Source organism: Labrus bergylta, chromosome 22 (assembly GCF_963930695.1).
Source record: "Labrus bergylta chromosome 22, fLabBer1.1, whole genome shotgun sequence".
Classification (NCBI taxonomy): domain Eukaryota; kingdom Metazoa; phylum Chordata; class Actinopteri; order Labriformes; family Labridae; genus Labrus; species Labrus bergylta.
This window is the reverse complement of record NC_089216.1, coordinates 3,781,688-3,808,829: the sequence shown is the minus strand read 5'-3', so window position 1 is coordinate 3,808,829 and position 27,142 is coordinate 3,781,688. Positions and strand designations below refer to the sequence as shown.

Genomic DNA, 27,142 nt, shown 5'->3' with positions numbered 1-27,142 from the left:
AACTACGTTTTGAGAGTTAAGAGAAACGTCAAAGAAATAATTTATTATTTGGGGAAATCGTCTTATGTACTTTTGTTTTTGTAGTTTTATACGTTACGTTTTATACGTATTTATATTTATATATTCACAATATCTCCCAGCCTTGTTCAGTTGTAAACACGTTCTATTCTATGCGCCTTATAATCCGGTGCGCCCTATATATGAAAACAGTTCTAAAATAGGCCATTCATTGAAGGTGCGCCTTATAATCCGGTGCGCCTTATAGTGCGGAAAATACGGTAACAGTTGTGATTTTTTTGTGCACTTAGCTGTAGCCATTAGATTTTAAAACTTTGGTAAACCCCTGACTTTCTTCTATTTGTACTATTGTCCATATTTAATTTGTCCAATATTTTTTGTTTTATCACCAAATACCACAAAACTAACTTACTTCCTACTAGCTTTAATTTCTCCTAAGGTTGAATAATTGGATTTTAGCTAACACACTTTACTAACATATAACTTGTGAATATTATTCCTGCAAACATTTAAGATCAGCTCTTAAGTGTTGCCATCAAAAGCATATTAGCATGTTGGTTTTAGTATTTGAGTCAAACAATAACCAGCGTGGCTGAGTTTTATTTCAAGCATATATAAAGTCTACATGTTGATTGTTACAAAAAACAGTGCAAAGTTAGTTTTGTCAAATTGGTACAACCCATCATAGTATTTGTAACACTGTGCAACACACTGTTTTTACAAATGCATCAAAGCATTTCTATCACTATCAGACTGTGAGAATAAAAAAATGAAATCTTTTCCCTTAACTTTTGAGCATGCATCGTATTGTTGTTAAAACTTTCTTCATACTGCAGATATAAAGTTGAGAATGACCCCAACCTGGGGCCATTAAGTTAACTTGTGCACATGTACTGCCACCTGCTGGTTGCTCTTATCATCTGAAAACCACCAGATAGATCTTTGTCTTTGGTATCAGTTTGGCTTGAAAATCTTTATTAAATTAAATCACCCATTTTATATCACCTCTCTGGCGCCCCCTATCAGTGAGACAGAACACACTAATCTTTTCAACAACTTCAACCAAAGCCTCCAGCTTTTGTCTTTACACCTAAGCTGGAAAAAAACTGCAGGAAAAACTCAAGACAATTAAATAAACTAAACTATCACTGCAAGAAATATAAAAAAAATTCTAAAATGGTTGGACAGATTTAAGATTTTCTTAACTGTAATAAAAAAGTGTCACCGATAGCCCCGATTGGACCTTAAGTTGAGTGTAAGATGAGAAATGCTCAGAAACATGTTTTCTTGCTTTTATTAAAGATTTAGACACAAAATCTCACAGTAGTTCAGAAGTTTGTAATTTTTTTAAATGATGTAAAAGTGACTGTAATTATGTGTGTTTCGCTCAAATTGTCAAATATCACAGAATGTCAGAAAGTTATTGTAAAGGCGACACAAGTTTGACACCGTATCTTATGTTCATGTTGACTTTATTTATGTCCTGAAACTTTTTATTTTTCCAGAATCAGAATTTTTAAAACTTTTAGCGGTTAAAGAGGAAGTGTAAAATAACAGATATGAGTACATGACCATAAGTTTCAATTACACTACAATATCTCAAATTTAATTTTAGCAGAAGTAAATTAAGTCGAAGGAATTCAAATTGCACTTACAAAGCCGACTAAAAAAAGTCACAGCATTCAGAGATTAAGTACAAAGCATATTGAAAATGCATTCCTTTATTCATGAATAAACATTGAGTTCAAAACAAGGTGGTTTGATTTCTACACATTCTGCTCTTTTTGCATAGTTACAAACCAAACAACACTCACACACGTTCACAAACGTTAACACACGCAGAATTAAGGCGTTCAAGGACGATGTGCATTCTGATACAGACACTAGTGTTGTTGTCAAGACCACACAACTGAGACTAAGACAGACCAGAGTGCTCCGAGACCGAGACAAGATCAAGACATTTATGGATCAGGACCTAGTCAAGACCAAGACCAGGGCAGGGTGAGACCGAGATAAGCCCATAAATATCACTGAAAAATACTGGTGGTCCTGATTTAAAATCCAGAGTCCACCAAGTCCGAGACCGAGTAAAAATGCTTTCGATTCCAAGACCTTCAAAAAGTGGTCTCGAGACTGATTTCAGGTACTACAACACAAACAAACAACTGACCTCTTTCCTGACTTTGTGAAAGTATTAAGAAGTTTTCAAATAAATAGTAGATTTTTTTAAACCGTCATTATTTTATACATCGTACAGCATATAGGATTAGAGGTAAAGTGGGTTTAAGCTGCTGAGCTACGTTACAAAACAAACATGTGGTAATAAATTAGGCTCAATTACAGTCGTTATTCAGAAGTTACACACATGCTAAAAATAGTCCGTTTTCAAGTTTTTTCAAAAATGTCACAGACTCATAAAAAGAAAGTTGTAAGTAAAGTCATGAAAACTGTGACTTCAGTCGGGCAGTTCAGGCACATCCTTGTTTACTCAGCTACCAAATGTCACAGTCAAATCACGTTAATGTTCCAGGCATCTCATTTATACATTCGACTCTTTTCCCATTAAACAACGAAGTCTAATAATGCCTCAGAGATCTACAAGGTCTTTTAACTTCAAGGATAGTTCTGTTGATTTTTCAGTCAGAAAATAACCAAAACAAACTCAGTGCTGGACATAAATGATCTTCACTTTTTAATCTCAGGGGCATGTGCCTCAGCTGTAATATAAGTAACAGTTTAAATTTAAGTCTGAATTTTGCTTCAAATGTGTTTTAAAACAAGCAAAAAATTGTCCTGACGTGTGACCGACTGTAGCTGCAGTTTAACAAAATGTTTCATCACATTCCTCTAATTCATGGTTATTATAATGTAACAAATGTTGTGGTTTCAATCCCCTCCCCTGCTCTCCCCTCTCACTGCACGGCACACGAGCCGCTGGGCAGAAAGTCCTGAACGTACACCGCAACCGCCTTGGTGAGGTACGTCATGCTCCCGAAGCGTCCACTGGGGGCGCTGTCGTACAGAAGCCTGCACACTCCAGTGGACGGATCCCTCTCCAGGATGTGCTCCTCTGCTCCAAGGTCCGTCTGGAGGAAAAGAAAAATTAGGTTACTTGTAATAGCTTTACTTGAACACAGAAAGATTAGATATCTGGAATTGAGACATTTTTGTTTCTCTCTTTTTTTGGCCATTTTTCACTTTTATTGGACAGGACAGCTGAAGAGAGGCAGCAAATGTTGGGAGGAGAGAGTGGGGGACAACATGCAGCAAAGGCCCGAGGTAGGACTGAAGCCCACACCCCCTGCGACAAGGATTACAGCCTCCATACATGGGACGGGCTACATAACCCCAAATTCCCGCCTCTTTACGTCACCTGGTCTTTGCAGAACATGTCGTTGGCGATGTGGACGATCTTCTCCACGTGGATGATGGAGCCGATGCTCGGGATCTCCACGTCGGCCAGCATGGTGAGCACCAGGATGGCCTCCACCAGCAGCTGCCGGTACTCCGGCTGAGGGACGCGGTTCAGAACCGTCTCCACGTGGACCGAGAATTTGATCTCACCTGGCGTCATCTGGAGGAAAAGACGGTGAGATGGGAGGACTTAATATGTGTCTGATCAAACATCTGACAGTTTTATATTTATCCTTACACATTCAGCTTCTCTAATTATTTATCACGAGAGGAGAAGTTTGAAGAATGAACCTTCACAGATTTGTTAAGGATTTCAAATGGTCTATCAGGTAAGTGAAACATACCCCTCCCCCCCTTTCTCCTTGTGGACGATAATCAAGTTGACCTCTTACCTCTCTTGTGGTTGAAGATGGAAGGACGAACCCTTCTATGGACAGACCGTGGCACTAGAACACAAGAGATTTTTATATTGTCACAACAGCTGCACATTAAATTGTAATAGCAACATGAGCATTTGCAAAAAAAACAACAAAGCAAAAGTCTGAATTTATTGCAAAAATAAGAACGCACAAGAGATCCTTTCTCATGCTTTCATCATGCATACTTTTGAAAGCCTACGTATACTGTAAATGTCTTCACATTAACTGGTGTTAATTGTGTTTTCAAAGAAAACTATTTTTGGATTCAGGCGGGACACGTTGCAAAGACAGTCGTCGTTTAAAACAAAAAAATTGCTGATAGACAGAATGTGTTTCCTTACCTTCTGCAGGATCTTCCACACTTTCTGGTAGAAGCCCACGGGGACCCGGTTCAACGCTCCGTCCAGACGCCTCCTGCGCAGCCATTGGCCGTGCCGGGTATCCTTGGCGGCCGGGATGCATTCCGGAATGTCCAAAGATTCTATGGAGGGCAGTCTGTACCTCTGAACGACCACAAGAAGAAAAAGACAAACAAATACCCTCATGAGGGGGAAAACTATTTAGAAGATTAACCGAAGAAGAAGAAAAATCTTTACCCCGGACTCAACGTTGTCTATGTCCAGAGAGTAGGAGCGCGAGCCCTGAGAGGCAGAAAGAGAAAACAGGAACACACACGAAATGAAAAACAACAAATTTGTGCAGATGAGGAAACTACTGTGAGAGATAGATTCATAAACATAAACAAAACAACAGAAGCAGGGGATTATCGCTTCTTCACAGCAAGCAGAAACGAGTTATCAGGAGGGGGGAAATATACAAATCAACTTAGAAGACAAAAGAAAAGTTCATCATAAAGTCAATTAAACAAAGAGCATAAGTCTAATGCTTTATGAAGGAGGGAAAAGATATTGCACATTTTGGTTTATGTGACTTTCTGGAAATATATTCTGAGATAATGACGGAGACAGACTAAATTAAATTAAATGGAAATTGCGAGTAAATAATTAAACAACCACAAACACATTACGACATTAGCTGGTTTTAGCCGCATTATAGCAGCATTTTACAACTTAATGCTTAAATCTTAAAAATATTTTCTGGCATTTTCTGACTAAATAAACAAAAAACAAACAGGTATTTTGATTATAAAAAACTTCATTAATTGCAGCTCTGCCATCATTAATAATAATTATCAGCTGCAGATGTTAAACGTTTGAACATTAGCAGCAACAAGCTAACAGCGTGAGCGCACTGTTAAAAGCTCAAAAAGTTGATGTTCTTGTTAATTATTTAAGATGAATTAACACCCAGAACACCAGGGTTTTTTTTTTTTAACGCCGTTACTGTTGTCACCTTGCAAGAGAAGCTCAGTGATTGGTCGAGCTGAAAAAGAGACAAAAAAAAAATCTACTGTGCATTTGAGTCTTTCCACAAACCACTTCACACATGATGGTCAAAATAAAATCCTCATCCAGAGATGATTTCAGAAATGTGCCAGCATGGAAACTCCTTCTACAGATCATATAATGCAGAAAATGATGTATGGGCTGTCTTAGAAATTGTGCTTTGTGTAATCTGTCCAGCAGAGGGCACTCTGTGTTCATAACAAATAATCCTCTCAGCAATGTCTGCAGTAGGATATGTAGCCAATGCGTACAGATTTAGTTTTCGTTAAAGGCAGAATGTCTTTTCAATCTCTGAGTCATGACTGTCTACGATAAATGAGTCATCACTGTGACCACTTCTGTCAGAAATCATCTTAATCCATCTGCAATTTTTTTTTATTTTACCAAATTTTACCTCAACCATGTGGTCTAAATTCTTCCCAATTTCTCACAGATTACCCATCATCATCATCATCATTATCACCTTCACTGAGTCAGTCAAAGACACTCTGCGGTCAACCTGCAACAGGAAACACAATGAATTACAATGTTTAAACACTAAATAGAACCCAAGTCGTTCTCCGATGACACATTACAAACAATGACTCCACAGTAACTCCTCTAAACATCATCAACATCATCATCATCATCACCTCTGCAGGATCTGTCAAAGACAACCTGGGCTCCTGGATCAAAACAAAGAAAGAACAAAAAACATAAAGTTGAGTTTAGAAACATGAAACCATCGCTAACTTTCTGTCCTCTTGTCTGCTAAATCAACAGATTGAGGCATAAATTGGTAAGGATTGGGACCATGTGACTACTTGCAGATCATATTTTAAACCCAAACCTGATACGAGCAAAAGAGAGAGCCGCTGTGGTCCATTCAAATTCACAAGTCAGCAAACACTGACGTTTCTCAAGTCCTATCAGTGCTTCATAAAGATAAAGATACATTTACTTTAACAAACAGACAGAAAGCAGAGGAGGTGACGGTGTCTAAATTTGCATAAATATACATTACCCAAAGTATTTGTGTGAGCACGATAGTGTGACTTTTCTTGCAATTTTTGGTGATTAAAAACAAGAAAATTCCAGGGGCGCTGATGGCCTAGCGGTTAGGTCGCGCCCCATGTAAGGAGGCTATGGTCATCCAAGCGGGCAGCCCGGGGTTGAGTACGAACTCTGGCTACTGTACTTCGCTGCTTGGCATTAAGTTGTCTCAAATCCAATTTATCCAATGAGGACATTTTCTGTAAATATGGGCACATCATCCTCATCCATAGCAGATATTAACTGTGGAGTGCCCCAAGGCTCAATTCTTGGACCCCTCCTCTTCTCCCTATACAGTTATAAAATCTGCAATTCTGTTTGTTATGTTTTTTATCCCTGTTGTAATTTTTAAAAGTTTAATGGAGAGTTTTAAAAAGGTGCTCTACAAATGAAGTTATTATTATTTTCTGATGATCAGGCAGACCTACAGCGTATTCTGGATATCTACTTTGTTAATTATTATCTGCAGTTTATAGTTAAAGGAGAACGAAGAAATAGAGATGGTTCATATTCCTTCATGGGTTCGTCACCTTAAATGGATCGAACAGGGACAACCTGCGCTCCCCCTGCAACACAAACACCTTCAAGTTATAAATAAATCACAGTCAACAATCTGATGTAGTGATTCATTTAAAACTCATCTTCTCCAATTATCAACAAATTATCTTCACACGTCCTTAAAAATGATTTCCACGATTCTCCTCTGATGCAACTCGCACTTCTAAATTTCTCCACAGTTATCGAGGTGAATTAGCACCAACAGCTGCTCTTATAATCATCGTCACCTTACCGACAAAGACAACCTGTGTTCCAGCTGCAACAAGACAAAGTCAGTTTGCCAGTTAGCACAATAGTACAACTCTTCATCATCTTCATCACTTTGACCTCCAGCGAGTCGTTTAAAATGCAGTTCATCAAATTAACACTCGTACTGTGTGACATATGTTCTTTAATTACTTTTTATTGTTTAGTGTACCTTATTTTATTAAATTTCTCTGTTCATGTCTCCCATTTGTTTAAAGTAAAGAATACTCCTTTTTGTTTTACGTTTTTCACATGCTATTTTGTCCCTTCAGGCACACTGTAGGAAAGCCTCCTCAGTGCCTCCCTGTAGTCGCATTGATTGAAAATAACGACACCGCTGAGCCTTTAAATGTCCAATTTTCTTTTTTAAAACAAACTCTCAGACAGCACAGCTGACGATTCCAAAGTAATATCCACTTTACGACATCAAAAACTGACCTTTGTTACCTTCTTCTTCAGCTGTTTTCATTTACTTTTTGATCTGTAATGACTTATTTTTCCCTCGTTAAGTTAAAGTTTTGACATGCGATCTACCGAAAGTTCCTTATTTTATTTCAAAATAAAAGCATGTTTGTATTAAATCAGGGAGTAAAGTACCTTCAAATTTAGACAGTACAAAAAATCTAAATAAAATACTTTATGGAATTTAAAACGTGATTAAAAATGTGATTAATCGCATTTAACTACTGAATTCAGCGATTAATCGCTATAACAAATTGTAATTGTTCGACAGCCCTTATCTCAACATTTCTGTTTTTTGTCCTATAAAAATGTTTGGTGTACATGAATAGAGCTCCAACGACAGACTTTAAAAATAGATGACGCAGTCTTGTGATAATGTATCTGTATTAAATATAGAGTTCTACTGTCATTAAAAATGGATCATCATATTTCTATTCCAGCTCTAAGTGAGATGTTTGTTTGAACCTGTTGTTTTTTTTTTGTCCTACCATCTTCATGTCGCTCTTCAGTTTGCTGATGCCGGCTCTCTCGCTCTTCGTGGCGCCCGTGTTCCCGAGCTGATGGATGGAGATGGCAGGACTGACGCCGGCTTCCATCTCTCTGACTGTGGAGATATATATATGTATATGTATATATAGACAACCTAACAGCAGGAAAAGTATGATACCAAATAAAATGTGATTGGCTGTTTGTGTGACACGAGCTCTTATTGGACGGACCGCTGCGCTGCACTCCGAACTCTTTGCCGCTGAGGATGTGATGGAGGAGATTCTTCAGTTCTGACGGACTCAGACCCATCAGGCTCTCTGTGGCCTCCTCTCCTGCACAAACACACACACAGAAACACACACACACATTTAAACTTTAAAGAAGAATGAAAGACAAGACAAGGAAATCAAAGTATGAGCTTTTTCATATCTTTTATAACAGATTAACACGCTCCCTCTCCCGCATTTCCTCCCTCACCTGAGCAGTTGAGCGACTGTGCGAGCTCCGTGGCCATCACCTGGATGATCAGACCGATCCGCAGTCTGAACATCTCGCTGAAGAGGTTCGGCTGAGTCCTGATGCTCATGGCGAGGTACACCATGATCTCCTGAAGAGACGAGGAGAGACGTTAAAAAAACAAACAAACAGAGAGACATGAGGATGAAGATGTTTTAAATAAAGAAAGAGGAGGATGTGAGCGACCTGAGTGAGGATGGCAACGCTGATGTTGTTGTCGCTGGCCTCTTCGATGAGGTTGGCCAGCAGGTCCGGGGGGATCGGGGCTGTGATGGTTTTCTCTCGGGGCTCGGGAGGTAAACCGACCGTCAAGTGTTTCTGATGAGCCAGAAGATCAGAGCAGGCCTGCAGACGCAGCACAAACATAAAAAACTATCACTAACAGTTCTGCTTACATTTTTTACACACGCTGCGTCTTTGTGTGTGTGCACGTGTGTGTGTGTGTGTGTGTCGTACCGAGTCCAGCTCCTCCACCTTCTTCCTCAGCATGCCGGAGATCATCCTGATGAGGCTCCAGTGTTTCAGTTCCCCGGCCTTCTCGTAAAGGTCAGAGAGCAGAGATCGGACAGTGGAGCCTTTACCGTGCAGATGAGTATCCCACTCCATGCCTCTGTGGAAATAAAAGCAGGATTGTGTTTAAACAGGAAGTAACCCTCAGTCTTAAGACAGTACAACATTTCAAAATAAAATCCTATAAAAAAAAACTGCACAAAAATGTGATTCTCACTTGTCTTTGAAGAGGATGTAGAGGATGTCGGCCTGGTCCTGGAGATTCTGAGTGTCTTTGAGCATCTGGGCCAAAGCGTGGTGGTCGATGGCTCCGCTGGCGTCTCGGGGGATCTCGCTCAATGCTGCGAGCAGCACCTGAGGACCCTGGAGGTTCAGATAGAGAGAGGAGGGGGATTCATCAAGAGGTCTATAAAGGGACTGGAGGGGAAGAAACCGGACAGTTAAAAAAACCAAAAAAAAACCCACTTGAGACTCCTGCCCTGGCACCGGGTCAGGGAGGTTCAGGTTGAGGGAGGGTTGTCGTGTGCGGAACAGCTTGTTTGGCAGGTACATGTTCACATCTGTGAGGGGGAAAAAAACACAAACATGAGTCTGGTGTAGGACGAAGCTGTTTCAGGGTTTCATCTTGTTATGTTTGGAGTAAAAACCGTTAAAAATGGCTTCACCGTGTACGTCGAGGCCCTGAGCTTTGTTCATCAGAGACACCATCGCCTTCGTCTTGGCGGCCGCCGCCTTGAACCTCCCCAGACCTTTCACTTCCTGTTTGGGCTTCTTGGGGGCGGCGTGAGCCAACAGGTGGTCCAGGTACTGAGCGAGGTCGTCGGCCTCTGGAGAGGAGAGACGAGAGCAGAGACGGAGGACGGAGAAATAATAGAGGATGAGGAAAAAACCAAAACAACGTTCCTCATTGAAAATCAAAATGCCTACAAGACACCTTATGTGAGGATGACCTGCAGACAGAAATACCTTCAATGACAAAGAGAGCAGCTGTCACACAGGCAGACATTTAAAAATAATGCATGCTTATTTCAAACAACCAGAGACAGACGAGCGCTGAATGCAGGCAACAACAACTGTTCAAACATATATTTTACATGAATTTTTTTTTGACTGTCCAATTCCTGTAAAAGTTCAGTTTTCATGTTTAAAAAAATATGTTTTCATGCAGCATCGATACAGGAAGGATGGGGGGTGGGGAAGATCAGTGATGATGTCACAGCAGGATGAAGCAGGAAGTAGTGATTCACCTGCACCAGGATTCAGTGTGAGGATAGTACAACACGTGTCCGGGTGTTTTTTCTTTTGTTTTTTTTTAATCAATGCTTCATAAAAAAATCAGAAATCACCATTCCTCCCCATCCATCCATCAGTCTGTATTTTTTTTTTGTCTTACCATCATCACAACGTAACTCATGCACGTATCCATCGGCGACAGCCTCATCACCATCATCATCATCATACTCTTCGTCGCGGCGGCTCATGCTGCCGGAAGCCTTACCGTCCAGGAAGCTCAGGTGAGCGAAACAGGAAGTGGTCATGAACTCCGACAGCTTCCCCGTCTGGATCCTTGAAAAAAAAAAACGACAAAAAGGTAAATCATCACAAACCGGAACCAATCAACTCTAAATTCTCGTTGAAGCATTCCTTCAGAATCACAACAAAAACCTTCAATCCAGCGTCAGGAATATGAAAACAAAGAATTCATTCATTGGAGGTAAAGCTTTGTTTATCTAATCTGCCCGATCAGTTTGCCCCCAACTTGTTGTAGCATCATTTGACTTGTGTAGTGATTAATAACTGTAATTTACCAACACCATCTGGGTTTTTCTGAGCCGGGTCGACCACCTTCACAGACTGTATGATTTTTAAATGTATGAGGGAAACTCATTTAGCTACCCTTAAAGGCTTAATATGCGATTTTTCACACTTAAATGTAATAGAAATCAAATATATCCTCTGAAAATAACTCTGTGAGTCATGACTGTCTACAATGGGTGTAACACCCGAGTCCCACTGTCTGTGATGTTTTCAGAGTTTTCAGAGTCCTATCTTCAGTTTGTTTACATCGCCAGGACGGCCGGCTGACTCCTCCCCTCATGTATAAAAGTTGTTTAATTGAGGGACTAGAGAAAAGAAGAATAACATACTGTACTCACTGCTTAACTGTGTTTCTAGATCACGCTCATTTCAGGTAAATTTACATGCAGTGTGAAGATACGAGCATAATAAAGATCGCTAGCATTAGCATGCTAACACAACAATGCAGCGCAAGTTGTTTTGGTTTCATGCTGGTGCTCAAGGGCGACATCTGCTGGATCAAAAAAATTGCATATAAAGCCTTTAAAGCCTTTAAGTATTCTGAAGTCAAACTGACCTCGCTCCTCCGTAATATCCGTCCTGTAGCTTCTTCAGTGTAGCTAAGACTGCAGGGTCCAGGTTTGTGTGGTCTTCAGCTGAAACACACAGGAAGAGGAATCCAGGCAGCAGGTTACTAAATGAACTTTGACCTTTAGGTGCATTTTAGAAACCTGATTTTAACTGTTTTACATAAGTGTGTTTATTTAATTATCTCAGTACATTTTAGACTTTTGTAGACTGATTTTCTCTTTTTGATTTAATGTCTGTTTTCTAATTCTTTCTGTAATGACTCCATGTCCTTGTAAATGAGGGTTGCCCCCTCAATGATCCTTCGAGTATAAATAAAGGTTGACTGAATGAATGAATGACAGACAGCCCTGTTTAGCATCAAGATTAGCATCTTCAATAACAGTAAATATGACATTCCTCAGTTCTTTAAGGACATCATATTAAAAAAAACGTTTTGACTTGTTGTGCTTTTTGTGCTTACTCAGCATCGTCTGCGAAATGGGAAACGTGACGGTGGGTCGCCCGGTCATCCTCCAGCGGGACGCCAGGTAGGCGATCTCCGTCCTCAACGACTCCACGATCATTTTGTTGTCCAGCGCCAAGTAGAACTGCTGATGGTCGATGAACTGGAGAGAAAACAACAAACGCAGCGATGATGGAGGGGAAATTAAAACTCCTCTTTTTTACCACAATGACATCACAGGTTTCACCCGGTCGACCTAAAGCTGAAGAGGACCTCAGGTAGGATTTGATCTGTCACTAAGTTTCATTGTTTGTGAACTGAGATGGAATTATTTAAAGACTTTTCAGAATGTGTCTTACTTTCCACAACTATTACTCACAACCTTTTAATGAAACTCAAGCGTGAATAAACTTAGAAAGATAGAAAGATGGGTCAGTGCGGTGTTTAAAATGTGTGGGGGGTGAGTTCCAGAGGAAAGGGGGGGCAGCTATGTGACTTGTTGATCAAAGGAGAAGGGGATCGGGTGGAGCTGTCAATTTGAAGGCTGAAGTCGGGAGCAGATTTGGGGATTGATTTTCGGCCGATTAGAGTTTTTTTTTAATTTAGTGGTCCGTCAGCTGCAGTGACGCTGTACAGACCTGAGGTGTGAACGAGAACATGGTGTTCCTGATGATGTAGAACTTAGAGGTTCCCAGGACGCCAATCCTCCTGTAGGGTCGGCCGGTCAGACCAAGGCGAGGGTTACGACCTGAAACACATCGGGGGTCAGGTGTGATGACTGAGAGACTGGAGAGCGGTCCCCGGTGATTTAAAAAGAATACAAGTCGTACCGAGTCGGGCGTAGATGTGGCTCAGGACTCTGGAGGGCTGCACGTGGATGGGATGGATGTCAGCGACAGTCTCCACATTGATGCCGTTCTTCATCAGCAGCTCTTTGATCTCCTCCGTCTCCGCAAGAATGGAGACTACGAGCGAAAGAGTTCAGACATTTGAAGAGTCGCTGCAGCATCTCCACATTTATCAGAACTTATCTGACACTTGGACACCATGACGACGTGTCTACGCTGACTCACCCTGTACGACCACGTCAGGCTTGGCGATGGTCGAGAAGCGTCTGTTGAGAGGGTCGATCTCTCCGGGGGCGAGGAATCCCTGAAAGAAAAAAACAAAACAGGAGACAAAAAGTTTCACTCTGAAATCATTTTGTTTAAATAATGTGTTTTTGAAATGAGGGCCGCTTGCTCGCCTCTGACAGAAGGTTCCCGAGGATGTAGAGCGACTGTCCCCACTTCAGAGGACATTTACCCATCGAGACCCTCTCCACGGAGTGAGGGTTCACGTACTCCTCCTCCACCTGGTGTGTAAACAAAAACAAAAACATTTGGGTTGATTTTTCATGGAGGAGTCCTGACGCTAGATGAGTTGAGAACGACTGCCTTAAACTACTGGAAGTTTCTTATTTATTGTATTTTCTATTATACAGGAAGTAATGTTCTCTCAGTCTTAAGACATTATAGAATTTCAAAATAAAAGCCTAACAAAATTTAAAAAAAAAAAAGCAAAATAATGTATTTTCAAACATGCGATTAAAACGGCAATTAATCGTGATTAACTCTTAAAATTCACAGATTAAATGAGCGCTGATAGCCTAGTGGTTATGCTGTACAACCTGTGTACAGAGGCTAAAGTCCTCGGCCTTTGCTGCATGTTGACCCCCCCCCCCCCCCCCCCCCCCCCCCCCCCCCCCACTCTCTCTCCTCCCAACACTTCCTGTCTCTCTTCAGCTGTCCAATCAAATAAAGGCAAAAAGGTCCCTCCCCCATCGATTAATCACGATAAATGTCGATCGTTTGACATCTTTATAAAACATGAAACAGTCAAATGGAAAAAAAAACTGTACAACCATGAATAGAATCTTTTTTTTCACCTTCTCTGGAGGGACGCTGTAGAGCTCCGGGACCAGTCGGATCCCGTCTTTCTGTTTGATCAGGATCCCCTCCAGAGCCTCCTGGTACTCTTGCACCTAACGGAGATCAAACCCTGTTGTTAGTATCCTCAACAAACAAACACAGAACACAGGCAGGTGGATCAGTCTGTTCAACAACCTGCTCCGGGCTGTTGATGAAGATGCCGTCCAGGATGAGGTAGGTCCAGAACAGCGGCCACTCGCACTCGATGTTTTCAAACAGCTTCAGCTCCGCGGACTCGTAGTACAGACGGCTCGGATCCTGGAGGAACAGAGAGGAAGAGAGGACTGTACCTGAGCTTTCATTTCTGATGACATCATCTCTAATCACACATTATGACAAATCTGAGATGTGACTGTATCTATAAATCTGTAACTGATGCACTGACACATCCTGCTGAACAGATCAAATGGATAACAGGACTTCATCACAATAAGGAACGACTGACGGTTTCTATCTATATGTGACTACTCAGAGCGACTGAGGTTAGAAAAAAAAAACAGAAAAGAGAGACGACTAATCAAGACCAACGACAAGGTTTAGATGGAGGTTAAATGTGGGTTTGTGTGTATTTATGTCAAATTGCAAAAGACATCAGTTCAACACAGAAGGAGGACGGAGAAAAACAGAGATGTTCTTACCTCTTTAGGTGTTTTGTGTCCGTCCCTGAGGAACCTGCAGCAGCCGTATCGACCCTGAAGCGACACGGAGAAGACATAAAGAAAGAGGGGGCAACTTTAGGAGGTTTAGGAGAACGGGAGTGAGACAGACAGATAGATAGTTAGTTAGTTAGATAGTTAGTTAGTCAGTTAGCTAGTTAGTTAGCTAGATATATAGTTAGTTAGTTAGTTAGTTAGCTAAAAAGTTAGATATATAGTTAGTTAGTTAGTTAGTTAGCTAAAAAGTTAGATATATAGTTAGTTAGTTAGTTAGTTAGTTAGCTAGCTAACACTCTGTTGACACATAGGCACAAACATGATCCTCTGAACATGCTCTGATGGAGAGATGTCAGAGTGAGCGAGCGGTTTGTTTTGGTTTCACGCTGGTGCTCAAGGGCGACATCTACTGGATCAAAAGAAGTCGTACATTCATCCTTTCACAGTTCAGTTTGTTTCCCTGTTCTCTGTACCTGCAGTTTGGAGATGATCTCCTCCTTGGTCAGGTTGACGATGCTCATGTCCTCCACAGCGAACGCCGGGTACGAGATGATCGCCAGCACTCCGGCGTCCACCTCTTTAGAGATCGACGCCCGGGGTAACATCGACGTCAGGATGGACTGAGGAGACGAGGAGGAGAGAAGTTAGAATCAAAACGATGCTGCTTCTTGAAAGAGTGTGTGTGTGTGTGTGTGTGTGTGTGTGTGTGTGTGTGTGTGTGTGTGTGTGTGTGTGTGTGTGTGTACCTGGCAGTGCTGTATGTCGTCAGCTAAGGCGTGCACCACAGATCCAGGTCCTCCTTTCGCTCCGAACAGGTTGAGTTCATCCAGAGCCTCCAGCGCCGCCTGCAGGACACACAGCACATTACATTACATACTGAGTCCACAGTGGATCATCATGCAGAGGAGGAGTATTAAGACTTCGACTGTTCCCAGAACATCACAGAATTCAACTCTACTTAATCCTGGATTATTTTCATCCAGGTTATGTCATTTCATTTATTCAATATGAAAACATTCAGAGACTCCAGATGTGCATGGAGGACAACATGTGTCATTTTGGTAAACGTTTATGATGTGGTTACAGAACATTGTCAGAGTGGTATCAGGTAGTGGTAAATCCTGCTGCTGGGGTTTATGAATATTAATAACTCACTGTTATCAATGGGGAAGGGAACTTCCTGAAGAGGTGCCACTTTACAAAGTCTAAAATTAAACTGTGTGTGCGTGTGTGTGTGTGTGTGTGTGTGTAGGGTACTGCGAGTACTGTGTTATTCTGAGGCGTCATTCTGGGAAGACCACAGAGAACCTGATACCTCCTGGACGAGCAAGGACAGAGCTGGGTCATTCACAGAGAGTGAGAGAGAGAGAGAGACAGAGAGACAGAGAGACAGAGAGACTGAAAGAGCAAGGGCGAGAGAGAGAGAGAGAGACTGAGAAAATCTTTTTTTCATGTATTTCACCCAAAAGAGACCCAAAGAGAGTTTTCATCTGATAGCAGAATTCTATTTCTACACTCAGACATTAGTGTGATCTGGTACTAGAGAGCCCCCCCCCCCCCCCCCCGATCCTGAGTCAGTCTGAAGAGTCTGGGCCATCTAAAGGTCAGCGTAAAGGCCGTCGCGGTGACTAGACACCTCCCACCGTGCCAGAGAGGTTTTACAGGAGCACCTGTTCTGATCTCACTCAGCAGTCAGACCTCCATCTACCTGAGTGTGTGTGTGTGTGTGTGTGTGTGTGTGTGTGTGTGTGTGTGTGTGTGTGTGTGTGTGTGTGTGTGTGTGTGTGTGTGTGTGTGTGTGTGTGTGTGTGTGTGTGTGTTAACCTTAGCCATGCCGATAGAGCTGGCGTTGATCTCAGTGATGCCCTGGTTGGTTTTGTCTCCTCTCTCCCACATCCCGTAATCCTGAGAAGAAGAAGAAGAAGAAGAACACAACAGCGTTCAAATCTAATTCACGTTTTAAAATCGAAGGAAAAAAAGATTCAAAACGATGATCAAACGGAAACGCGAGCCTGTTGACAATGAATTAACACTTAAAACCAGGGCGCGACCTTTGTGAGATTTTTAGGGCTGATACCGATATTGATATCAGAGAGAGAGAAAAAAAAAATCTGATACCGATATATCGGCCAATACAGATACTCCATAATCCATATAGCGCCCTCTGCTGGTGAAAGAGAGCGGCCAGTGCAATTCAATGAAACTCAAATGAAATGTTATTTGACTGCTGAATAAACCTAGAAATATCAGCGCATATCTTAGATACAATTATCACTGGATAAGCTAATATCGGCTGATATTATCGTCTGGTAGATAAATCGGTCGACTTCTACTTACAGCCACTTTGTACGCTGCTTCAATGTAGAACATGAGATTCTGAACTACGTCCACTTCATCCTGGGTGTAGACGATGTGGAGACCTGGTGCAAACACAAAACAAAACAAGAGAAACAGAAAGACATAGAAGCATTTTCAGTATTTTACCTTCACTCACACAGTGTACATGGGTTTTGATGGTTTTGCACATTTACCTGACGCCGTCATCTGAGCGAGGAACAGCAGGAAGAGAGAGGTGGCGTCCACTTGCAGGTGACCCCATTCGTCGTCCCCGACAACAGGAGCACATGTCCGCGTGTTGTACTTGGCGTGGAGCGAGTCGGAGGTGCTCCTGCTGTATTTGAACTTCTCCACCTTATCCAGCTTGGAGGGCACGGTGACAGAACAGACTTTACTTCAGTTTATATCTCGATATATGAGCTCAGATATTCACCTTTTTCATTCACCTCATTCATCAGTTAACAACGTTAACAAAGGATTACAAATAATGCGACACGCCTGCAGCACGTTGTAGATTCTTTTAGCTCATTGTTTTGGATTTTACAGCCAAACATGTAAATGTTTTGGTCGCCTGTCAGGGAACATAAAGAGCTGCACAGTTTGGGGCTACAAGCACAGCAGTACATGATAATTAACATCTAGGCAGTGAACAGAGTGAAACATTCAATGACTTAAATACTCTCAAATATTTACAGTGAAAGAGTCACAACTGAGCTTAGATTTATCACATGGTCCCAAACAGGACGTCAAAGAGGCATATCTTGTTTGACACAACATACCTGCCTCATTATGCACTGCAGGATGCCTCTCATCAGCTTCACCACACTCTGGAGAAAGAGAGAGAGAGAGTTAAATGTCAACACGTTCACACATGACTCCTTCAGTCACGGCAGAGAAACACGAGACTCACACGGGGCACCACATGGACTCAAGCTTTAAAACACATTAAGAGGTGGGAACTGAACGATTTAAAGAATACTTTTGAGAATTTAACACGACGAGCTGGTCTCTCATGAACCCAGAACACAGACGAGCATGTACCTGCTCCAGCTCGTACGCCTTGGCCTTGTCCTCGTCCCTGTCGGCGTTCTTCCTGTAGGCCAAACTGAGGGCCCACACAGACACCACGCTGTACACGTTGTCTCTGACCCAGGCGTGGGGCTGATCTGGACTGCCGGGCAGAAGACCCGTTACAGGATCCTAAAAGACACACAAACACACATCAACAAAAGTAACATCAACAAACAAAACGGCCTGGGTAGATGTGACATACCGCAAAAAACTACATTTCCCATGAGCCCCATTGTTCACTGTTGCAAAGAGGATGTTGTTTCCTGCCAGAATATCAGACCTTGATAACATCACACACAAGGCAAAGTGGAACTACGACAAAGTTTTCTGATAAACTGGTGTAACGACTCTCTAACGTCCCAATGTTCAAGTCCAACTTGTAGTCACTTTCGTCGGCGTAATGGAAGGTCTCGACGCGTCAATCAAAAAAATAAACAAATGTCCATAAATGGACTAAGTTTGGGTGACGTTCCTGTTTGTTGCAAATAATGAAGCAGAGAAATAATTACTGGGATGATGATGTAAAAAATTATGATGGATCGTTGTTGAGATGTTTACTGTAAGAACTGTATGTTCCCACCATCTCCGTTTTCACCCGCGGCCAATTAACCAAAATATTTCATTTCATTTTTGTTTGTTCCGTCAAAACACACTACGTTTTTCTGTGAACGTCATTTTTCCGCAATTTTATCCCAATCCATGTTTTCAGAAAGAGGCAGGGAGAAGAAAAAAAAACGGAAAAAAAAATTTGCCTGCCCCCTTACTCAACAAGAAATCAAGAAACATCTAAATGGCCTGTCCAATTACAATCACTTGGCAACCAATGCCATGGCAACATAAAACAAATCTCACAATTTAGAATCTTTGACTCCACTTTCACCATATATTTTCACCATATTAACACCATCTAGTGTCCAAATCAAGAAAACAAACACCAAAACCATTGAAATACAAACACATCAGTATGAAAGTCAACAAGTTCAACAACATTAAGGCTCCATCTTTAGCTTCTTCATGGGAAAAAAACAACAAAGAACAAGGATTTGGGGGTTTAGAGAAGTCTTTGTATTTTACTAATAGAGTTCCCTGCAGGTCTCTGGCTTCAGAGTGCCACATTTCCAAACGTAGACGGTCAGATTTACTTGTTTCAATCCTCCTATCCCTCTTTATGAACGTTGTCTTCCTGGACTGTTTGCCTTGCAGCAGTCGCAGAAAGCCTCACTTTGCATCAGTGTAGTGATCCATCTGAGCACCGAGCTGTGTACAACTACAGGGCTGGATGACGGCCATCTGGGGCAGATTCAAAGATGACTTCATCCTGAATTTGTCTGCTTCCACAATCCAGCTGATGCCTCTTCTGGTTAATACAGAAACACAAGATGTAGAAGAACCAGGACAGGCAGGTTTGTGATATGCAACCATCTTTGTCTGTTAGCGTTTGTCTCCATTTGTTGAGGGTAAAACCCAGATAAAGAAGCACTTGTCCAACTTTTTCCGCAGCTCCAAGATGCCTGGGATTTAGGGGGTTTTGGGCCAATACTTGTACCTCTCTGCAGATATTGCAAACACATCAGAACTGGTTAGCACAGCACGCATAAAACCACCTCCAAACACACTTGTTCCCTCCATGTTGGAGCAAAATGTCTGCAAGTTGTGTGCAAGTAGAATTAGCTGGGGTTGGAAACCGGAGGGTCGCCGGTTCAAGTCCCGGTGCGGACCAAAAATACGAAAGTTGTTCTTGTAATCTCTCAATAACAGAGTGTAAATTCCCTCAGGGATTAATAAAGTTTTTTAAGAAATTCAATTCAAATCACTTTAAATGTGTAATAGTTTTTTTTAGAAGGCGTTCCCACTACTTGTTGGCTTCCCCCCCCACACTTTGGAAAACCACTGTTCATGATTCCAGTGTGTTTCCAACATTTGAAGAGACACTTTTGGGGGAAGCAACTTTTCCTGTGACGTCATGTAATCCCCCCTGTGTCTGACTGTGTACTTCTGACGTCATGTAGCCTTTCTGGATGAGGGTCATTTGAAGTGTTTGAGGCCTCAAACTTTGACTCTTTGGCAACAATAAACGAAAACACACTCTTACAATGGAGCAATGAGAGTGTAATATATGCACGGTGTGTGTGTGTGTGTGTGTGTGTGTGTGTGTGTGTGTGTGTGTGTGTGTGTGTGTGTGTGTGTGTGTGTGTGTGTGTGTGTGTGTGTGTGTGTGTGTGTGTGTGTGTGTCGCAACATCACTTTGCTTCACCTCCTGTATGCATGACAACATTTGACTATGGGATCTCTGCATGCATGACCCGTATGAAGCAGTTTCTAAACTTTATATAACTTCTAATTTAAGTGTTTAAGAGCAGCAACATTAAAAAACTCACCTGGTGCCGTAAGATAGTTTGTTGCACCATCCGGGCATAGTTGTCCAGTTTAACTCCCGAGTTGCTCCTGCTTCTCATGCTGACAGGTCAATGGTTCCCTTCAAGTACTCAACAAAAACAAACTCGTTATTTCCTCTAAAGTTAAGTCATTTCTTTTTGGAAGCTGCTCGGAACTCCAACAAGCCGAAAAACCTCCGAGGAAAAGCTTTTCAGGGCGACCAGGAAAGCTGCCTGGCTTGTCTTTTAAACAGCTCCCACGACGGATATCAAAGCAAGTGTTGTAACCTGAAGCTGCGGTAAGTCAGAGGCAGGGAGAACCGGAAGTGACTGGGGCGAAGAGAAGTGGCCTTCAAAGTAAAAGCGTCGTAATTCAGTCAATTAGTGGACTTTAAAGGGAGTCATGTGGAAAAATTAACACTTAACATGCAGCTTAATTGCATATATTTTAAGTTAACACTAAAACATCGTGATTTTTAACAAACAGGGTTCCAAAAAAAGGCATTTTTTTAAGATTTAAGAGTCAAGACTTTATTGTAACTCCAGTTGTGGGCTACAAATGTTGTGAAGTTGTAAGTATTCAATATAGGGTTAGGGATAATATATAATATAGGGATATATTATATATTATATTATAATATATTATATTATATTATATTATAGGGTTATGTATAGGGACATGAAATAAAATGTAACAATCAAAAAAATAATCAAATTTAAAAATAACAATAGGGATTATGAGAAAAATATGTAGTCTACATTTGAGGCAGATTCTATGAAATAAATACTCATTCAAGAATTAGTCAGCCTTGCAATTGATAAGATAATAAACATTAAGAAATACTTAATAAACAATATATCAAGATTTCCCAAACAATTTATTCTTTACGGGAATTTGACAAAAGTAAAACAAGTCCTTAAAAACACTTTTGACATACAATGGTTCAAATATTTTTGAAAGTTTAAAATTAAGTAATTAAACAGTATTGCAGATTATATAGAGGGTAAAGAGATTATACTGTGATATAAATAATTATGCTTTCAATCGCTTTAATTTATTTCCAGTTAAACAAAAAGTATGTATTTTTGCGGCAGTCTGTAAGAAACTGTACTATGGGCTATTTTTCAACCATAGGAGAAACTACAAACTCTCTTGGACTCAGACACAGTTACTAAAAAAGATAAGGGGTAAAAGATTAAACAGTCACGTCATATATTTGGTTTATTTTTTTAAATGTACTTTACTTTGATTATTCTCCCGGAAGTGCTATAATTCGTTGTATAACTTGACACTAGTGTAAAACAGGAGTTTGCAGAGTATGAAAGAGCATTGGTTTAAGTTGACCTGTTCGGGATAAAAGCTATGAATTGTAATTCTTAATAGAAAAGTAGAACACACCTGTAATCGCTTTGCAGATATTTAAACAGCGTGTGTGACACATCACAGAAAATTCAACCAGGAAGCAAAATGAGGCAAAAACAAGGAAACCTCCCCCGGAACTAAGACTTTTAAAAGCATTGTTACAGTTCAATCAGTATTTCATTTAGTGGAGTTGTTAAGCATTGAATGCCGTCAGTGATACATTTTACTATACCACAAAACTACATACATACACAATTGGGACGTGGGCAGTACAAGTAACCGGTTTTTGGCGGCCTCTAGCGACAACCATGTATAACATGACCTTTACTCAACAACTCTGCTTGTTCTGGTGCCTCTTACACTTATGGTTTTATGTAGTTATATAATAAAAATAATAATAATAATAATAATAACTTCATTTCTATAGCACCTGTTAAAAACACAGGTTTACAAAGTGCTTTGACAAACAGCAAAAACAAAAACAAACTAAACCAAACACAGAAGAACATAAACAACAACAAGAACATAACAAATGCAAAATACTAAAAATAATTAAATACAATTCAACAGAAAAGAACCCAAAGTGCACGATACCCAACAGACATATAGAACCTGACCATCACAAGAACCATCACAAGAACCATCATAAGAACCATCATAAGAACCATCACAAGAACCATCACAAGAACCAACACAAGAACCATCATAAGAACCATCACAAGAACCATCATAAGAACCATCGTAAGAACCATCATAAGAACCATCATAAGAACCATCATAAGAACCATCATAAGAACCATCACAAGAACCATCACAAGAACCAACACAAGAACCATCATAAGAACCATCACAAGAACCATCATAAGAACCATCGTAAGAACCATCATAAGAACCATCATAAGAACCATCATAAGAACCATCATAAGAACCATCATAAGAACCATCATAAGAACCATCACAAGAACCATCATAAGAACCCAACAACACGAGCTGAGACCAAGAGGAGCAAAGATTTAAAAAGATGTAAGAAACTAAAAGAGATAAAAGTAAATAAAAAGATAACAGCAATAAGAAGGTAAGAGCAGGAAAAGAAATAGAAACAAGTGATTAAAGGATAAAAAAAAACCCAAATATAATATTAATAAAAAGTAAAAAAGTAAATACAAATATAAAACATAAATAGACAAAGTAAGATAAGAAATTACCAAGTTAAAACACAAGAGGAGTTAAGATAAGAGCATCAATAAAAGGACAGTAAGAAGTAAAAGAAGATAAAAATAGTAAAACCAGTAAGAAAAGACATTAAGAAGACGATATCATCATAGACTGTAAATATTATAGTTATACTGAATTCAGCTTTTTTTTTGTAAAAAAAAGATTTTACCCCCCAAATATAAAAATTGAAAGTATTCTGAGTAATCAGTTGAATAGTAATGTGTTATTCTAAAAGTGTTCTTCGTATTTATGAAACAATGTCAGCTTGAGGCTTCTTCTTTTTTTTTTTTTTTTTTTTTTTTTTTTACAGTTTATGGCTGAAACGTGAACTTTAAAGAAATGCCTACAAATCCCAGCATGCTCCTCGCTCGCTCGCTCCGCCCGCGTTCCACTTTAGAACGTCCGCGCGTAGGAACGTTTCTTTGTCTTACGCGTTTTAAAAAAAAGTGTCGATATTACGGTTTATAAAATGAGTTAAATACCGAAGATATTTTTATTTTTATTTTAACGTTTCGTGGAAAGTTGTCGTCCATTTTTACCGAACACCGACAGCCCGCCTTGAACTGAAGCGACTGTTGACGGTGTAACACACCAGGGGAATGTTGACGGTGTAACACCAGACGCCGCTCGCTTCTTGTCTTCACTGTGAATTTTCCTCTTTTTTGTTTTACCGTCGTTTTCTGTTAAATTCTTCACTTATTATCCGTCGTAAATGAGTTGCGGGGCAGACAGCGACGATGACAGCTGCCGTAAACGGAGGGTGTCGTACGTGTACAGCCCGGAGTACATTGAAACTTGCGACAGTTTATCCAAAGTGCCAAACCGGGTGAGTTCAAGTGAAACGTTTACAGGTCACATTTTATCATCATCACCTCTTTGTGCTTAATCTATTGACTCCCATTTACAGGCAAGTATGGTGCACTCACTGATAGAAGCCTATGGACTCCTTGAACACATGAGGTGAGATAATGTCAGATTATTAACCAAAACAAAGGTATTAGTGAGACTTTAACATGTTTATATCACAGAAGACTGTAGAAACATCTATCTGCTGATCTGAGTGTTTCATTAAATATCTGTGAGGTCAGGGCTTCTTACATTTACTCATTTATGACTCTGTTTTTACACATTTACATTTAATCTTTCTTATCTAAGACAAGTAATGTTCAGTTAAATCCTGGTTGTATATATTCACATTCTTAGTTTTGATATTTTTAGTACTTATTCACTTTGTATTTAATATTATATTGTGTTTAAATTTGCTAATATTGTTTTTTTTGCTCATATTGTGTGTTTGGACAACCTGCTGCTGTAACAACACAATTTCCCAGTTTGGGATCAATAAAGTTATTCTATTCTATTCTATTCTATTCTTATTCTATTCTTATTCTTATTCTTATTCTTATGCCTATTCTATTCTATTCTATTCTATTCTTATTCTATTCTTATTCTATTCTTATTCTTATTCTTATTCTTATGCCTATTCTATTCTATTCTATTCTATTCTATTCTTATTCTATTCTTATTCTTATTCTTATTCTTATGCCTATTCTATTCTATTCTATTCTTATTTCTATTCTATTCTATTCTATTCTATTCTATTCTATTCTTTTGCCTATGCCTATACCTATTCTATTCTTATTCTTATTCTATTCTATTCTATTCTATTCTATTCTATTCTATTTTATTCTATTTTATTCTTATTCTATTCTATTCTATTCTATTCTATTCTATTCTATTCTATTCTTATTCTATTCTATTCTTATTCTATTATTATGCCTATTGTATTGTATTGTATTCTATTCTTATTCTATTCTATTCTATTCTTATTCTATTATTATGCCTATTGTATTGTATTCTTATTCCTATTTCTATTCTATTCTATTCTATTCTATTCTATTCTATTCTATTCTATTCTATTCTTATGCCTATGCCTATGCCTATCCTATACCTATTCTTATTCTATTCTATTCTATTCTATTCTATTCTATTCTATTCTATTCTATTCTATTCTATTCTATTCCATTCTATTCTATACCTATTCTTATGCTTATGCTTATGCCTATTCTATTCTATTCTATTCTATTCTATTCTATTCTATTCTATTCTATTCTATTCTATTCTATTCTTATGCCTATTCTATTCTTTTTCTATTCTATTCTATTCTATTCTATTCTATTCTATTCTATTCTATTCTATTCTATTCTATACCTATTCTTATGCTTATGCTTATGCTTATGCCTATTCTATTCTATTCTATTCTATTCTATTCTATTCTTATTCTATTATTATGCCTATTGTATTGTATTGTATTGTATTCTTATTCCTATTTCTATTCTATTCTATTCTATTCTATTCTATTCTATTCTATTCTATTCTATTCTATTCTTATGCCTATTCTATTCTTTTTCTATTCTATTCTATTCTATTCTATTCTATTCTATTCTATTCTATTCTATTCTATTCTATTCTATACCTATTCTTATGCTTATGCGTATTCTATTCTATTCTATTCTATTCTATTCTATTCTTATTCTATTCTATTCTATTCTATTCTATTCTTATGCTTATGCCTATTCTATTCTATTCTATTCTATTCTATTCTATTCTATTCTATACCTATTCTTATGCTTATGCCTATTCTATTCTATTCTATTCTTATTCTATTCTATTCTATTCTATTCTATTCTATTCTATTCTATTCTATTCTATTCTATTCTTATGCCTATTGTATTGTATTGTATTGTATTGTATTGTATTGTATTCTTATTCCTATTTCTATTTCTATTTCTATTCTATTCTATTCTATTCTATTCTTATGCCTATTCTTATGCTTATGCTTATGCTTATGCCTATTCTATTCTATTCTATTCTATTCTATTCTATTCTATTCTATTCTATTCTATTCTATTCTATTCTTATGCCTATTCTATTCTTTTTCTATTCTATTCTATTCTATTCTATTCTATTCTATTCTATTCTATTCTATTCTTATGCCTATTGTATTGTATTGTATTGTATTGTATTGTATTGTATTCTTATTCCTATTTCTATTTCTATTTCTATTCTATTCTATTCCATTCTATTCTATACCTATTCTTATGCTTATGCTTATGCTTATGCCTATTCTATTCTATTCTATTCTATTCTATTCTATTCTATTCTATTCTTATGCCTATTCTATTCTTTTTCTATTCTATTCTATTCTATTCTATTCTATTCTATTCTATTCTATTCTATTCTATTCTATTCTATACCTATTCTTATGCTTATGCTTATGCTTATGCCTATTCTATTCTATTCTATTCTATTCTATTCTATTCTTATTCTATTATTATGCCTATTGTATTGTATTGTATTGTATTCTTATTCCTATTTCTATTCTATTCTATTCTATTCTATTCTATTCTATTCTATTCTATTCTTATGCCTATGCCTATTCTATTCTTTTTCTATTCTATTCTATTCTATTCTATTCTATTCTATTCTATTCTATTCTATTCTATTCTATTCTATTCTATACCTATTCTTATGCTTATGCGTATTCTATTCTATTCTATTCTATTCTATTCTATTCTATTCTTATTCTATTCTATTCTATTCTATTCTATTCTTATGCTTATGCCTATTCTATTCTATTCTATTCTATTCTATTCTATTCTATTCTATTCTATACCTATTCTTATGCTTATGCCTATTCTATTCTATTCTATTCTATTCTTATTCTATTCTATTCTATTCTATTCTATTCTATTCTATTCTATTCTATTCTTATGCCTATTGTATTGTATTGTATTGTATTGTATTGTATTGTATTCTTATTCCTATTTCTATTTCTATTTCTATTCTATTCTATTCTATTCTATTCTTATGCCTATGCCTATGCCTATCTTATTCTATTCTATTCTATTCTTATGCCTATTCCATTCTATTCTATTCTATTCTTATGCCTATGCCTATGCCTATGCCTATTCTATTCTATTCTATTCTATTCTATTCTATTCTATTCTTATGCCTATGCCTATGCCTATGCCTATGCCTATTCTATTCTATTCTATTCTATTCTATTCTATTCTATTCTATTCTATTCTATTCTATTCTATTATATTCTATTCTATTCTTATTCTATTCTTATTCTATTATTATGCCTATTGTATTGTATTGTATTCCTATTCCTATTTCTATTCTATTCTATTCTATTCTATTCTATTCTATTCTATTCTATTCTATTCTTATTCTATTCTTATTCTATTCTTAT

The 27,142-nt window shown here is 38.7% G+C and overlaps 2 protein-coding genes across 16 annotated transcripts in view; one reads left to right on the top strand and one right to left on the bottom strand.

Moving 5' to 3' along the window:
- Positions 1–1,296: 1,296 nt before the first annotated feature.
- Positions 1,297–20,600, bottom strand: phka1a (phosphorylase kinase, alpha 1a (muscle)). Of its 15 annotated transcripts, none has more exons than XM_065950348.1 (36): positions 20,310–20,600; positions 17,902–18,060; positions 17,640–17,687; positions 17,055–17,223; positions 16,861–16,943; positions 16,348–16,428; positions 15,270–15,368; positions 14,997–15,143; positions 14,509–14,562; positions 14,006–14,128; positions 13,828–13,923; positions 13,147–13,254; positions 12,974–13,052; positions 12,731–12,865; positions 12,539–12,648; positions 11,919–12,063; positions 11,445–11,523; positions 10,464–10,636; positions 9,736–9,897; positions 9,536–9,630; positions 9,288–9,433; positions 9,017–9,170; positions 8,747–8,905; positions 8,522–8,651; positions 8,275–8,376; positions 8,044–8,159; positions 7,080–7,103; positions 6,820–6,855; positions 5,890–5,922; positions 5,721–5,756; positions 5,205–5,234; positions 4,448–4,492; positions 4,193–4,354; positions 3,825–3,878; positions 3,392–3,592; positions 1,297–3,104 (listed from the first exon to the last, which is right to left on the bottom strand). In XM_065950348.1, the coding sequence occupies exons 1-36, from the start codon at positions 20,385–20,387 to the stop codon at positions 2,931–2,933; spliced, it is 3,825 nt and encodes a 1,274-aa protein (XP_065806420.1). In that variant the 5' UTR covers positions 20,388–20,600; the 3' UTR covers positions 1,297–2,930. The 15 variants fall into 15 exon arrangements, with proteins under 15 accessions (XP_065806420.1, XP_065806431.1, XP_065806422.1 ...); XM_065950359.1 differs by having other exon boundaries at positions 10,569–10,636; XM_065950350.1 differs by lacking the exon at positions 5,205–5,234.
- Positions 20,601–23,318: 2,718 nt separating this feature from the next.
- hdac8 (histone deacetylase 8) overlaps positions 23,319–27,142 on the top strand; it is a 37,751-nt gene continuing 33,927 nt past the window's right edge. Inside the window, exons 1-2 of the mRNA XM_065950257.1 lie at positions 23,319–23,710; positions 23,792–23,844. Coding sequence (XP_065806329.1) covers positions 23,597–23,710; positions 23,792–23,844 — 167 coding nt within the window. The 5' untranslated portion in view covers positions 23,319–23,596. The remainder of the gene's footprint in view (positions 23,711–23,791; positions 23,845–27,142) is intronic.